Raw genomic sequence first — 13,401 nt, forward strand, 5'->3', positions numbered from 1 at the left:
TATAGAATGAATATTAGTGCACTTGATGTTGTCCCAGAGGTCTTATAAATCATCCTCATTTTAAAAAATTTTTTATTCTTTTGCTTCTCATTGGTTGATTTCCACAATTCTGTCCTCGGGGACAGTCACTAATTAGTTCTTCTATATTGTCTAATATGCTTTTAATTCCCTCTAGTGTATTCTGCATTTCATTTATTGTATTCTCCAGCTCTGAATGGTTCTTTACTATATTTTCTAACTTTTTGTTGAAATTGTCACTGAGTTCCTCTATTCTTCTCCCAAATTCAGTGAACATCCTTATGGCCATTAATTTGAATTTTTTACCTGGCAAATTAATTATCTCTATTTTTTTCTTGTTCTTTTATTTAGAACATATTCCTACATCTTCTCATTTTGCTTGACTTCCTGTGTTTGTTTACATGAATTGGACAAAACACCTGTCTCTCCCAATCTTGAAGGAACAACATCTGCGTAGATTACATGAACTGGGTGGTTTGAATAGGCCAACTGCAGTGGATCTGTGCCATGCCTAAGGTCCCCTGGGAATCTGGCTGGCTGGTGCTGAAGCAGATATGGGCTGTGGCAGCCTGGGGTACAGGGCTTCAGGGGTGTCCTGAGATTGCAGCAGATACTGCCTGAGGCAGCCTGGGATGTGAGGCTCTTGGGGCACTTTGGGAAGTTGGCTGACCTGGGCTGCAGTGGTTATTGGCTAAGTTCACTCAGGGAGTGATTACTTTGGAAAGCTGAGGTGTCCCAGGGCACATGACCTGGGTGTGCCCTGGGGGCTGCTGGCCAGGGTTGTAGCCAGTGCTGGCTGAGGTGGTGCTAGGGCATGTTGTGTAGGCCTTGCTGCCCGGATAGAGCACTTGTACCAAGTTCTGCCTCCACTATTCATATAAACACTGAATATAAACAATGCTTGATGGCATTGCTGATCCCAGAAAGTTGTAACATATCCTGGAGAGTTCCTATAGTTCCTCAAACATTTGGTAAGCACCTTGTCATCAGTATTTTTTTTTTTTAAGATTTTATTGGGGAAGGGACACAGGACTTTATTGGGTAACAGTGTGTACTTCCAGGACTTTTTCCCCAAGTCAAGTTGTCCTTTCAATCTTAGTTGTGGAGGGTGCCGTTCAGCTTCCAGTTGTCCTTTCAGTCTTAGTTGTGGAGGGCGCAGCTCAGGTCCAGTTGCCGTTTCTAGTTGCAGGGGTCACAGTCCACCATCCCTTGCGGGAGTCGAACCAGCAAACTTGTGGTTGAGAGGATGTGCTCCAACCAACTGAGCCATCGGGGAGCTCAGCCCAAGGTGCCATGTTCAATCTTAGTTTCAGGGGGCAGAGCCCACCATCCCTTGAGGGACTTGAGGAGTTGAACCGGCAACCTTGTGGTTGAGAGCCCACTGGCCCATGTGGGAACCGAACCGGCAGCCTTCGGAGTTAGGAGCATGGAGCTCTAACCGCCTGAGCCACCGGGCCGGCCCAGTATTTTTTTTTAATGTACAGTCTAGCTGCCCTTTAAATCATTGTTATTTTCTGTGCCCCAGAGCAGACAGTTCTGCCTGTGTAAACCCCTCAGTGATATCCCTCCCTACTGCAGGTTACCCTGTCTGGGACGGGTTCACATGGGTACCACATCTCCATCTTTCCTACCCTTCTGTGTGTGATCCTTCTCTATTTGTTGTTCAGAAGCTGTTCAGTCAGCCCTCAGTTCTTCAAAAGGATTTGCTCTACGAGGTCTGACAATTAAGTTCGTGAACTCATCCTAGAAAAAGTGCTACATACTTCATTGCTAAATATCACTACAGTCACCTTTGAAGTACTCCCCTTGGGAAGCTATGCACTGATGCCAGCACCTAGTCCACTCTTCAAAGCAATTTTGGAACTCTTTTTCTGTAATGGCCATCAGAGCTGTCATCGTATTACCTTGATGTCCAAAATATCATCAAAATGTCTTCCTTTCAACATTTCCTTTATCTTTAGGTAAAAAAAGAAGTCATTGGGGGCCAGTCAGTTGAGTAGGGAGGGTTCCAATACAGTCATTTGTTTACTGGCTAAAAACTCCCTCACAGACAGTGCCGTGAGCTGGTGCATTGTCGTGATGCAAGAGCTCTTTCAGGGCCTTTTTTGCACACACCTTTCTTGTGCCAAGATTTTCAGTTAAGATTTTCCTAACTGTTTGTCTATCAATGTTTACTTGGTTTTCTATGCTTCTTACAGTCAGCTGAAGTTTTTGACGCACAATTTGATGAATTTTTGCAATGGTTTCCTCAGTTCTGCTCATTACTGGCCGCTCTCACCTCTCTTCATCAGTGACATGTTCTCTCCCCTCAGAAAAACATTTAATCCATTTGCCATTTTCTTCATGGCATTATCTCCATAAACTTAGACTAACATGCCCCTGATGTTACATCCCTTATTGCCAAGTTTAACAAAATTTTAATGTTTGTTGCTCTAATTCAAGCTCAGACATTCTTGCGATGGCACGCAAAAATGTGCAACAATAATGAATAACACTCTTTATTCAAGACACTACCACACGTCAACATGAATACAGCTGTGAAACACTGATACACCAAGGTTATGAAACCTTACTGATCTGTTTGTACAGTGTTGCCAATGTAAGTGCATGGTGGCAAGTTCGCAAACTTCATTGTCAGACCTCGTATATGTAGGTCTATATGTGGTATGTCCGTGGGAAGAGGTGTGTTAAGGGTCTTCCTATGCCATCATGTTGGACCATTCTCTATTTTCTTTTTGCTTTTCTGAGTGGGTGAGTTCCTCTGCCCTGTCTTCAAATTCACTCAACCTTTCTTCTGCTTCATCTAGTCTGCTGTTAAATATTTCTAGTATATTTTTCAGTTTAGTTATAATATTCTTCAGCTCTGTGAATTCTGTTGGACACTTTCTTATTTTTTCTATCTCTTTGTTGAAGTTCACAGCGTTCATCCATTTTTCTGTCATTTGGTGAGCATTTTTATGACCATTACTTTGAACTCTTTATTGGGTAAATTACTTATTTCCAGCTCATTCGGTTTCTTTTTTCCTGAAGTTTTATCTTGTTATCGCATTTGGAACATATTCTTGTTTTCTTCATCTTGTTTGATGCTCTGTGTTGTTTTCTGTGCTTTAGATGAAATCACCACCTCTCCTGTCCTTGAAGTATTGGTCTCATGTAGAAGATAAACCTTATCATTCAAGCCTGCCCTAACTGTGGGTTGCCACTCAAACCTTTGCGATTGTCCAAGCAGCTTATTTTTTGTTTGTTTTGTGTTGTTTTTTTTTATTTTTATTTTTATTTTATTTATTTATTGGGGTGACAATTGTTAATGAAATTACATAATTTCAGGTGTACAATTCTGTATTACATCATCTATAAATCCCATTGTGTGTTCACCACCCAGAGTCAGATCTCCTTCCATCACCATATATTTGATCCCCCTCACCCTCATCTCCCTCCCCCCACCCCCCTTACCCTCTGGTTTACTTTTTGTTTTTAATAGTGTCCCAAAGGGGAGAGCTCTGTCAATACCTAGATTCAGGGTGATTGGAAGTCAGACCCTCAGACAGCAGTCTTTAAAGATGCAAATATAAAGTCTCATGAGACTGCAAACATAAGGCCTACAGGCCAACAGAGCCAGGTGGTCTGTAGATGTATCCTGCACAGCAGTAACAAAAGCTGGAATTCCAGACTAATGGATAAGCTCTTTCCTTGGAGATGCTGGTAAGCATTAGCGAAGCAGAGCAAGACCACAAAGATGGTGTCCCCCAGCCTATGTTCCCTGAGAGCACCTCAACAACCACTAGATGTGTGCCAAACCTGAAGCCTGCCCCTATGGCCAAAGCTGCAAAACAAGCAAGTAGGACTCTTATTTCAGAAAGACTGGGGGTGTGTTTCAATCTGCTGTCCATACAGTGTCTTGGGTGTGGTAGCCTGCCACGCGCTGTTCTCTGATTTCTATAGTCCCATGGTATCCAGGAACACCAAGCCTTGGCCACAGGGTCCAGGCAATTAAGGAGTATCCCCAGGGTGGCAGCCACAAAAATCAGGGCACCAAATGTAAAAACTGAGGTACCTGACGTATAAGAACTCCCTTCCATGAGTTGATGGCACTCTGGGGTGTGGCATAGAAAGAGCATGAATATAGTGCCTGCCCTCTGAGGTCTCTGGAGAGGATTACAGTCAGCCCTTAGATGTTTGTTTAATGAGAAACCTACCCCTGAGACTGCAGCTATGAAGGTAAGCTAACAGGCATTTTTGTCAGGACTGAGCTCCTGGTCTGTGCCTCTTGCTGTGCCCTGGGGGTCGTGGTTGTTTAAAAACTCTTTCTCCATTAGTTACAGCCCAATGGAACCCACAAGTGTCAGTCCCACTGGCCACCAGACCCAGGAGATGTAGACGTGTCCCCTGGCATCAGCCACAAAATTCAGGGCACCAGACAAGGTTATCAGCTCCTTTCTGGAAGATACAAGTGAACTGGAATAAGGCAGATGAATTGTGTAAAGATTGTGTCCACCAGCCCTCATTCCTTGGAAGCACCTCCATAGTCCCCTAAAAGTGTACCAAACCAGAAGCCTGCCCCTAAGGCCAAAGATCCTGAACAAGCAAATAAGACTCTTTTTTTCAGAAAGACTGGGAGTGTGTTTCAGCCTATCTGTGCAGTGTTCCAGGAGTGGCAGTCTGCCAAGAACTGTCTCTGATTATTACAATCCTGTGGGACACAGTAACATAAGCCCCACACCCCCAGCCTCCAAAGTCAGGCAATCATGGGGAGTCTCCTGGATGCATGCCACAAAAAGTGAGTCACTGTCATGCAGGATCTCCGGCAGGGTCTCTGCTCCCACTCCCCACATAAGAACGCAGGATATGGCTAGGCCAAAAAGGAACACCCATGGAGCCATAGGTAGGGGAGACATACCACTATGGTCTCACTGGAGGCTGGGTTCACACGACGTGCGACCTGCTGTCCGCTTTGCTGCCAACCGCAATCCACATTCTGCCACTTGCTAGCTCAGCCACCATCTTCTCGCTAGCCCCCATTTTCTGCTAGCGCAGCCACAGCAGTTATATTAGTGGCCAACAGTTCACTGGTTGCAGCTGATGGCCAACTAGCCACAGCTGATGGCCATCCAATCACTGTTGATGGCCATTTACTACCTGAGCCAGCACCTTTCCACGTAAGGCCGAGAGCCTGGAAACTGCCCTCCTGGCTCTGTCCCCACAATCACCAAATATGAAAACCAGGGTATCAGACACATTTAGAAGTTGCCCTCCTGGAAAGAAGTTGTCCTCCTGGTGCACGGCAGAGGGAGAATGCAAAGATAGTGTCCACTGGCTGGAGAGAAGCAAAGGAATGCAAAGATAGCATCCACTGGAAAAAGAACAAATGAAAAGAAAAGAAAAGAAAGAGGAAAGGAAAATAAATGGAAAACAAATAAAAAGATAAAAAATAAAAAGTGATGATTCCCACTGCGTTTAGCAAAGTAGAGGGAGAGCAAGAAGATGGCACCCACCAGCTTCCATCCCCAGAGAGTATCTTAACAGGCCCTTGTCCCTTAGACCAATGCTGTAAAATCAGCAAATAATTCTTTGGTCACATAAACTCTTTCCCAAGGGTTGTTTCTGTGCTGAGCCCTAGGGCAGGGACTCTACATGCAAGTCCTTTAAGAGCTATTTCTCAGCTCACCACAGCCCCATGGGTCTCTTTGGTGTGAGACCCATTGATTTTCAAAGCCAGATGTTTTGGGGCTCATTTCTCAAGTGCCAATCTTAAAATTTGGGGTTCCTGATGTGAGGTACAAACCCTTCATTCTTCAAGAGAAGCTTTGGGTTTTGAGTTCCCTCCTAACTGTGGGTTGCTGTGCCAAGGATGTGGTTTATGGCAAGATTGTGTCTCAGCTTTCCTTACCCAATTCAGTGTGGATTCCCTCTCATTTGCCTGATGTGAATGGATCGCTCCACCAGTTTTTAGGGATTTTTTGTTGCTGTTTTTTTCCTAAAGGAAATTATTCCTTACATAACTATAGATTCAATGTATCTGTGGGAGGTGAGTTGAGGGTCTTCCCACAACACCGTCTTGAACTGGAATAACTTTTTATTATTTCTGATAATAGCCAGATTCTTCATTTTTCTTCCCTTGTCATATCATCCATTTAATTCTAACACACTTATTCATTGTTTTAATATTTTATGTCAAAAAATTATGTTAATGAATTGCATTTAGGTTGGTAAGCATTTGACAAAACCAATGTGTTTATAGAGTAGCGGTGAGTTTTTCAAATTATATTTAGGTAACATCTAGTCATCAGAATTTCTATGAAAAATAGCTAGTCTTATTTGTAACATGTGAATTTAATCAAAGTTTTCCGTAACTGAACAAGGTATCATATATCCTATATTAATTATTACTCCATTATCTTTGTTCATCGTACCTCTTTATTTTTTTCCTACAGTTTATTTCCAATAGGCGTTGGAGTAGACCAGAAATTGATATTTGATCATCACTTGTTAAATCATTCATTTGATAAACATCTGATAAAGCAGGCACCATATTTGGTTCTGTGGATAAGTTTCTTTTCCTGGGACAGATGTTTCCTAAAATTTCTCTCCAGTAATATGTCATTCATATGAGTTTGATTAGCAATTTATATGAAAATGTTCAAGGGGGTTCTATGAACATAGAAGACTCCAAAGATCGAAAATCCCCAGTCATAAAAATCTTGTCTTGTCCCAAGACTGTGCTGACTATAACTGTATTTTTCCTCTTCCCCAGGTGTAAGTCCCAAACTTAAAAACTCCAACATACTCAGGGAATGTATCCGGCATTTTTTTCCCAAACGGAAGTGTTTTGTCTTTGACCGGCCAACAAATGATAAGGAGCTCCTAGCCCATGTTGAGGATATTTTGGAAAGCCAACTGGATCCTAAATTCCGAAAACAATCAGATAACTTCTGTTCTTATATCTACACCCATGCAAAGACCAAGACCCTCAGGAAAGGAGTCAAGGTCACTGGGAATCGTGAGTCTTCTTTTCCAAAACCATATTTCTGAGTTGTCTAATATGTGTTGGCTATTTAATTATGTGTTCTTCAGTAGTTTTGTTTCACTCGATATAAAAATGTATATTTATATCACGCCCCAAAAAGAAATATTTATGTATGTTAGTACTTTTCTCTTGTCATGGGATTAACAAATTCTTTCCCAAACTCCAAATATTACCATTGACATCTTGTGTTCCCACATTTAAAAAGAAAACCCAATTAATGATAAAACCACTAAAAACAGAGTATGTTATCACTTCGGGGGAAGAATTACACAATAAGTGTTTTTCTCAAAAAGACTTGTTGGGAGTTTAAACCAGTCCAAAATAAATATTACTTTTTGAGTCCCGAGAGTCCATTGAAAGCTTAAGAATCGGGAATGGTTTTTATCTGAATTATGTTGCTTAATCTTTCTACCTTTGTAGTCTATTTTTCTCCTAATTTGCGTAATGTGAAATAATTTTTCACAGACACTTTTGATTATGTTAGATGATGGTAGATATTTAACATTTTTTAAAAAAAATGTAATGGCCTGGAGAACAACAGAATAATGAGTAATTGTGAAAACGAAGGTGATGATAGAAGTAAGTATGTGTGTGTGTGTGTGTGTGTGTGTGTGTGGTTTCAGAATTCTAATCTCAGAATCTTGGATCTCATTGAGTGTTAAATTGATATTTATCCCTAGTTCCTGCTTTATTCAGGGCTGGGGACTCTGGTGGTGACCTATGTGGATACCATCAACAAAGGGTCGGTTCCTTGTTTGGAGAATGCAGTGACAACTCTGGCCCAGCTTGAGAACTCAGCGGCTGTGCAGAAGGCAGCCGACCACTACAGTGAGCAGATGGCCCAGCGAGTGAGGTTCCCCACAGACACGCTCCAGGAGCTGCTGGACCTGCACGCAGCCTGTGAGAGGAAAGCCATTGAAATCTTCATGGAGAGCTCCTTCAAGGATGACCAGAGGGAGTTCCAGAAGAAGCTCATGGTACTTTGTCTTAGCATTTGTCTTTCCTAATTCTTACCCTGCCAGAATGATGCCTAAAGTTCTACATAGTCATCTCACAGCTCATCTCATGTTAAGGGTTAAGTAGTCTGGATTCCCATAAGAGGGAAAACTCTGGAGGACTATATTGCCTTTGTTTTCCTCAAAGCTGAAAGAAGCTTTTCAGGATCTGCCTTATCTCTCAAGCAAAAATCATCATTGATTTCGCCTTTCGTGGATTACGGCATGATTCTAGAACTCCTCAATGTCATTTCTGAGCTTGTTGCTCTCTAGGTATATGCACTTCTAATCCTAGACACTTGATTTCCTTAGACAGACTCTCTTAATAGGTCACTATTTGTATCATTTTAGTTGTGTCATTATATTATTGAAGATAGAATCATAGTACGCACAATTACAAGGAGCTACAAAGGATAGATAATGTAACCTCAACATTTCACAGATGAAGATGTGGCCCAGGGAAGTTAAGAAGATTTAGCAGGGTCTTGCAGAGAGTTTTCAGAGTTGGGAGAATCTCTTGATTCCTGCTACATTGCTTGTACTGCTCCACTAGAATGCTTTTTCTTAATGGGACAGACCTCCCAGCTAATAGATTCTTTGAAATTTTATTTCCTCCGTTCCTTTCTTCTGATGACATCCCTCTACTTTTCCCTTGCAGGAAATCCTAAAGAATAAGAAGGAGAGTATTTTGCTGCAGAACGAAGAGGCATCTGCTAAATACTGTCAGGCTAAACTTGATCAACTTTCAACGGACCTAATGGAAAGTATTTCAGAAGGAACTTTCTCTGTTTCTGGAGGGCACAAGCTCTACAGGAAAGAAAAGGACAGGATTGAACGGCACTATTGGCAAATGCCCGGCAAAGGAGTGAAGGTGAGGAAGAAGGGGAAGTGGTTCTCCTACACAGCAGTCAGGTGGGTCTTCTGAAAATCTGAGAGGACAGCACCAATTATGGATAATAAGAGAGCATGGGGATAGCATGACAGCTTTAGCTTTTAAGGTTCACTCTATTTCTTTCTTCCTAAGTAGAATAGAAATGTCTAGTCTCAAAAATGAGTATGAATTTCTGAAATCCATGAAAGACAGAAGTTATGCATTTCTCCATCTAACAACATGACACATAGTGTACAAAGTATTGAGGATTTATGATGGAAAGTCAAAATCTTTTCACTCAAGGCTGATCAAAGTGAGAGAGGTTCAAATAAACAGACAGTTGCATATGGAGTGGTAACACTTATGAACCTGTGACCCCTAGGCTGCACTGGCGATGGTAATAAATATAATAATAATAATGATAATAATAATAATAATACAAACATATTGAACTCTTATTGCCTATAGGCATAGTGTTGAGTTCTTTCTCTTAACATGTTTACTAATTCCCCCAAAATGTTATGAAACATTTACTTTTATTATGTGCATTTTATAGATGTGATCTAGGCGGCATAGGCAGGTTATATAATTTTCGTGAAGTTACACATATAGCAAGTGGCAAGGGAGATCAGCAGCATAAAGTCTGCATTTCACATTGGGCTTTTAGCCTAGGGTAACTTCCAGAAGAGCAGGGGGATGTAAATTTTGAAGTATTTGTACATGTTGTTCAGGTTGAGATGGTCTCTGAAAGGAAGAATCCCATGTAAACATGCAAACACATAAAAGCACCAGGAGATTGGGCACATAATTCTGACTGGCTGACACCTAGAGCATGTGTAAAGAAGTAGTGCTAGAAGAGGGACTGGAAGGAGATATGGAGAGTCCCTGATCACAGTAAGGAGCTTGGACACCTTTTATGGGATCCTGGAGCATTTTAAGCAGAAAGTAAAACTAACACAAATGGACTTGTTTGCACAGAACAAATCTCATTGGAAATCTAAGTTCTTTGTTCCTTCTTGATTCCTCAGGCAAAAGAAATCTTCCAGAAATTTCTTGAGTCACAGGTGACAATAGAGAAATCCATCCTGCAGACAGATAAAGCCCTCACCCAAAGGGAGAAGGCCCTCGCAGGTATGGGGCAGGACCCAACTCTCAGTGGGGTGGGGAGGTTCCTGCACTGCCCTCTGACAGATCGAATGAAGATATTTCCAAAACAACGAGTTTCCCCTTCTGTGGAATGCACACTCTGCCAAATCTGAAAATAACAAGCAGAGTGTGGTTGTACATCAGCCGGACAGTCAAGACCTTTTCCATCACATTCTCAAGACTGCTCTTGATGGTGTAGCTACTGGGTGAATTCTGAGATACCTCATGCTCTCTTTCAAATTTTATTTATTCTCTAATCTCAAGGTAGTAGCGCCTAGGCCTGATCTGTTACTTTCTTCTCTCTCTCTCTTTTTTTTTAAAACCTTCCTGGGGCAGCGGAGCAGGCCATGAAGGAGGCAGCTGAGAAGGAACAGGCGTGGCTAAGACAGAAATGCCAGGAGCAGCAACAGCACATAGAGGCACAACATAGGAGTATCCAGGAAAACATCATCCAACTGAGAGAAAAGCTGGAGAGGGAAAGAGAGAATGTTCTGGGAGAACAAACAAGGATACTAGAACACAAGATGAAAGTAAGTCTGGCCACAGCCTCAGTCGTTGCTGATGGTGATTGCCCTGGTAAATCAGGAAGGAATGGGTGAAAGTTAAAGCAAAATTAAAAAGAACCACTACTGCCATTTACTGCCTTTGACTCATCCAAAGTCCTGAATCCTGGCTTTGCAAAAGGCCTTTGAGTTTTGTTCCACGCTCAGACTCTGGAAAGTCCAAGCTAACCTGGCCCCTTCCAGCCTGTAGAGAATATAAATAACCTCTCCAAGGTTTTAGTTGCTATGTTAGTGTGACTCCAAGATGTTCTCATGGAGCCCAAATTAAACAGGATTTCAAAGATTATCAAGGACATATTCTGACCAGGTGTTTTGATATAAGCAGCAACTGGATGCTTGATCAAGATCACTGTCAATTATCAGGAGCCCCCCTAACAGCAAATACTCTGATTTGGATCTATGCTGGCCTAAAACCATCAGATACGTCCAGACCTAGAAATATGGGAACTGACACCTTCAAAACTTGTCACAGTTATCTCCAGGTATGCCCATACCTTGTTCAGGTCACCACATAGCATTGGGGGAATTCTCTTTTTTCCCCATCTAGAAATGTTTACATCAGATTCCATGATCAGCTTATAAGTTTCCTCTTATTTCCACAATATGGGTGATCATGCCATCCCAAGTGGGACTGAAAATTTGTGCCAGTGGACCTCTAGCTGCCTCCCAACCCACACTTTTGGTTGGCACACATTATTGCATTTGTCCTCATGCCTGGCTTACTAACCTAGCATGACCCTAATGGTGCATGAATATTAGCAAGGTTGAAAACTATCCTTTCTCTCATTGTCCAGGTCTAACCCAGAAGACATTATCTGCTTCGATTATTATGCTTTGATGATCTAAAAAGAGAGAATACTTTTGTGTGTAACATAAAGGCAATTTAATAACGTGCTTCTATATGAAATCTGACTCTTGAGGAAAATGGGGATTTTCAAATGGGGATTTTCCCTCTTTCCATGCCCTTTGTTTCAGATCCAAGAGGATTTGCTTAATGAAGGATTTAGGAAGAAATCTGAGGAGATGGAGGCTGAGATAAATCGTCTGAGAAATTTGGTTGAGAAGACTGAGAAGGAGAAAACTCCCTGGATTTCACGAACCCTGGACCATCTTGCTACTGAAGCATCTGCAATCCTATCCGCGCCTGCTAAGCTGGTTGATAAGGGTCTGAGGTGGCTCGGCTCACTGTTTAAAGAGGATTAGCTTTTATTTTAAGGAAATTATAGAACGTGGATATATGCGGTGTCTTATTTTTGGTGTGCATGATTTTTTTAATTTCAATCAGAAAAATTGTAAACATAAAAAGTGCCTACTAGAGTATATCAGTGCCTGACACACATTAGATAGATTAAGTATTGGTTTTATTCATTTAAAGAGAAAAACAAGCAACTATTTATAACAGCAGTTGGCAAACTTTAAATCTGTCCTGATGCCTGTTTTTGTAAATAAAGTTTTATTGGAACACCACCACACCCCTTCATTTCCATATTGTCTATGGCTACTTCCATATCACAACAATAGAGTGAAGTCGTTGCAACAATCACTGTACAACCCACAAAACCTAAAATTTTTCCTTTGGGGCACTTTATAGAAAAAGTTTACCTTACTCATAATTAGAAAATGAAACTAAAACTACCAGGTATTACCTTTCACTTCTCAGATGGACAAGGATGAATAACTGATAGAAAATTGTGTTAGAAAGGTATGGAAAAAGAGTGTCTTGCATGGGAGTATAAGTTGGACAATTTCTGTCAAGAAGTTGTCCTAATATTTCTTACATGTTAATATATTTATGCCTTGACATACCATGTTCACTTTTAGGAAAATACATGTGCAAAATTACTCTCATACACACACACACACACACACACACACACACACACACACAAATGAAATCCATTGTAGCTTTGTTTTTGATGGAAAGATTGGTAATACAAAGTTTAGTACGTGCGTGTAGTGAAATTCCAGGTAGCTGCTAAATAATTTGACAATGGCGTTTATATATACTAATATAGGACAACCTTCAAAATATATTTTAAGGTAAAAAAAATGACATGCAAAACTGTGTGTAATGTGCTTTCTGTGGAAATAAAAAGAATTCATGAAAACTACTAACATGGGTGGGATCAGGAGTAGAAGGGACACGCAATTTTCCTTATGTATTCTGTCTTTTGAATTTTGTAAAGAACTCTTGTATTATTTATTCATAAAAAGGCATAAAATGTAATACTAATAACAGATACTAATAAAAATGTGAATTTGACCACTAGATGATAAATTGTTGATTGATTCTCAAAATGACATCAGCCAGTTCAATAAGGGCTTTAAGGCTAAGAATTAGAGTACTGGAAAACACAAAATTTGCATGCTAATTTAGTTTTCATTTTGGCTTTGGTTTTTCAAATCCCTGTATTTACTTCAAACGTAAGGTATAAAGTTTCTGGTGATCCTTTGAAATCTCAGCTAGAGTGCCTTCTATTTTCTGTCTCTGAATTACACCTTTAAGATATTAGAAGCAGAATTACCAAAAACAAGAACATGTACTTTTAAAAAGGATCCCTTTATCCTTAAAATATTGACTCGTGGCCTCTCTGTTGTATGCCAGGCTGGGTGGGACAACATGCCATTGCAGAACTAGGATGAGAGATCAGAAGCATCAGGAGTCAATCTGATGCAGTGATAGTTCAGCAGCAAGGTTGGAGTGACTGCGAGCTAAGCCTGATCATGGAGAATGCAGAAGATGATGAATAGAATATGATCAAGAGGGATAGGGAAAAAACAATC

The 13,401-nt window shown here is 41.1% G+C and overlaps 2 protein-coding genes across 3 annotated transcripts in view; one reads left to right on the plus strand and one right to left on the minus strand.

Moving 5' to 3' along the window:
• Positions 1-13,078, plus strand: part of LOC308500544 (guanylate-binding protein 6-like) — a 30,676-nt gene extending 17,598 nt beyond the window's left edge. Inside the window, exons 6-11 of one of the 2 annotated variants that reach the window (XM_081055600.1) lie at positions 6,770-7,015; positions 7,739-8,019; positions 8,696-8,908; positions 9,937-10,039; positions 10,391-10,584; positions 11,593-13,078. In XM_081055600.1, coding sequence (XP_080911726.1) covers positions 6,770-7,015; positions 7,739-8,019; positions 8,696-8,908; positions 9,937-10,039; positions 10,391-10,584; positions 11,593-11,820 — 1,265 coding nt within the window. In that variant the 3' untranslated portion in view covers positions 11,821-13,078. The remainder of the gene's footprint in view (positions 1-6,769; positions 7,016-7,738; positions 8,020-8,695; positions 8,909-9,936; positions 10,040-10,390; positions 10,585-11,592) is intronic. The other variant, XM_081055601.1, reaches the window with a different exon arrangement.
• The window catches only part of LOC308500549 (uncharacterized protein), a 158,734-nt gene that overhangs the window by 36,067 nt on the left and 109,266 nt on the right, over positions 1-13,401 (minus strand). The window lies entirely within an intron of this gene.

This window comes from Rhinolophus hipposideros, assembly GCF_964194185.1.
Source record: "Rhinolophus hipposideros genome assembly, chromosome: 8".
In the NCBI taxonomy this organism is placed as follows: domain Eukaryota; kingdom Metazoa; phylum Chordata; class Mammalia; order Chiroptera; family Rhinolophidae; genus Rhinolophus; species Rhinolophus hipposideros.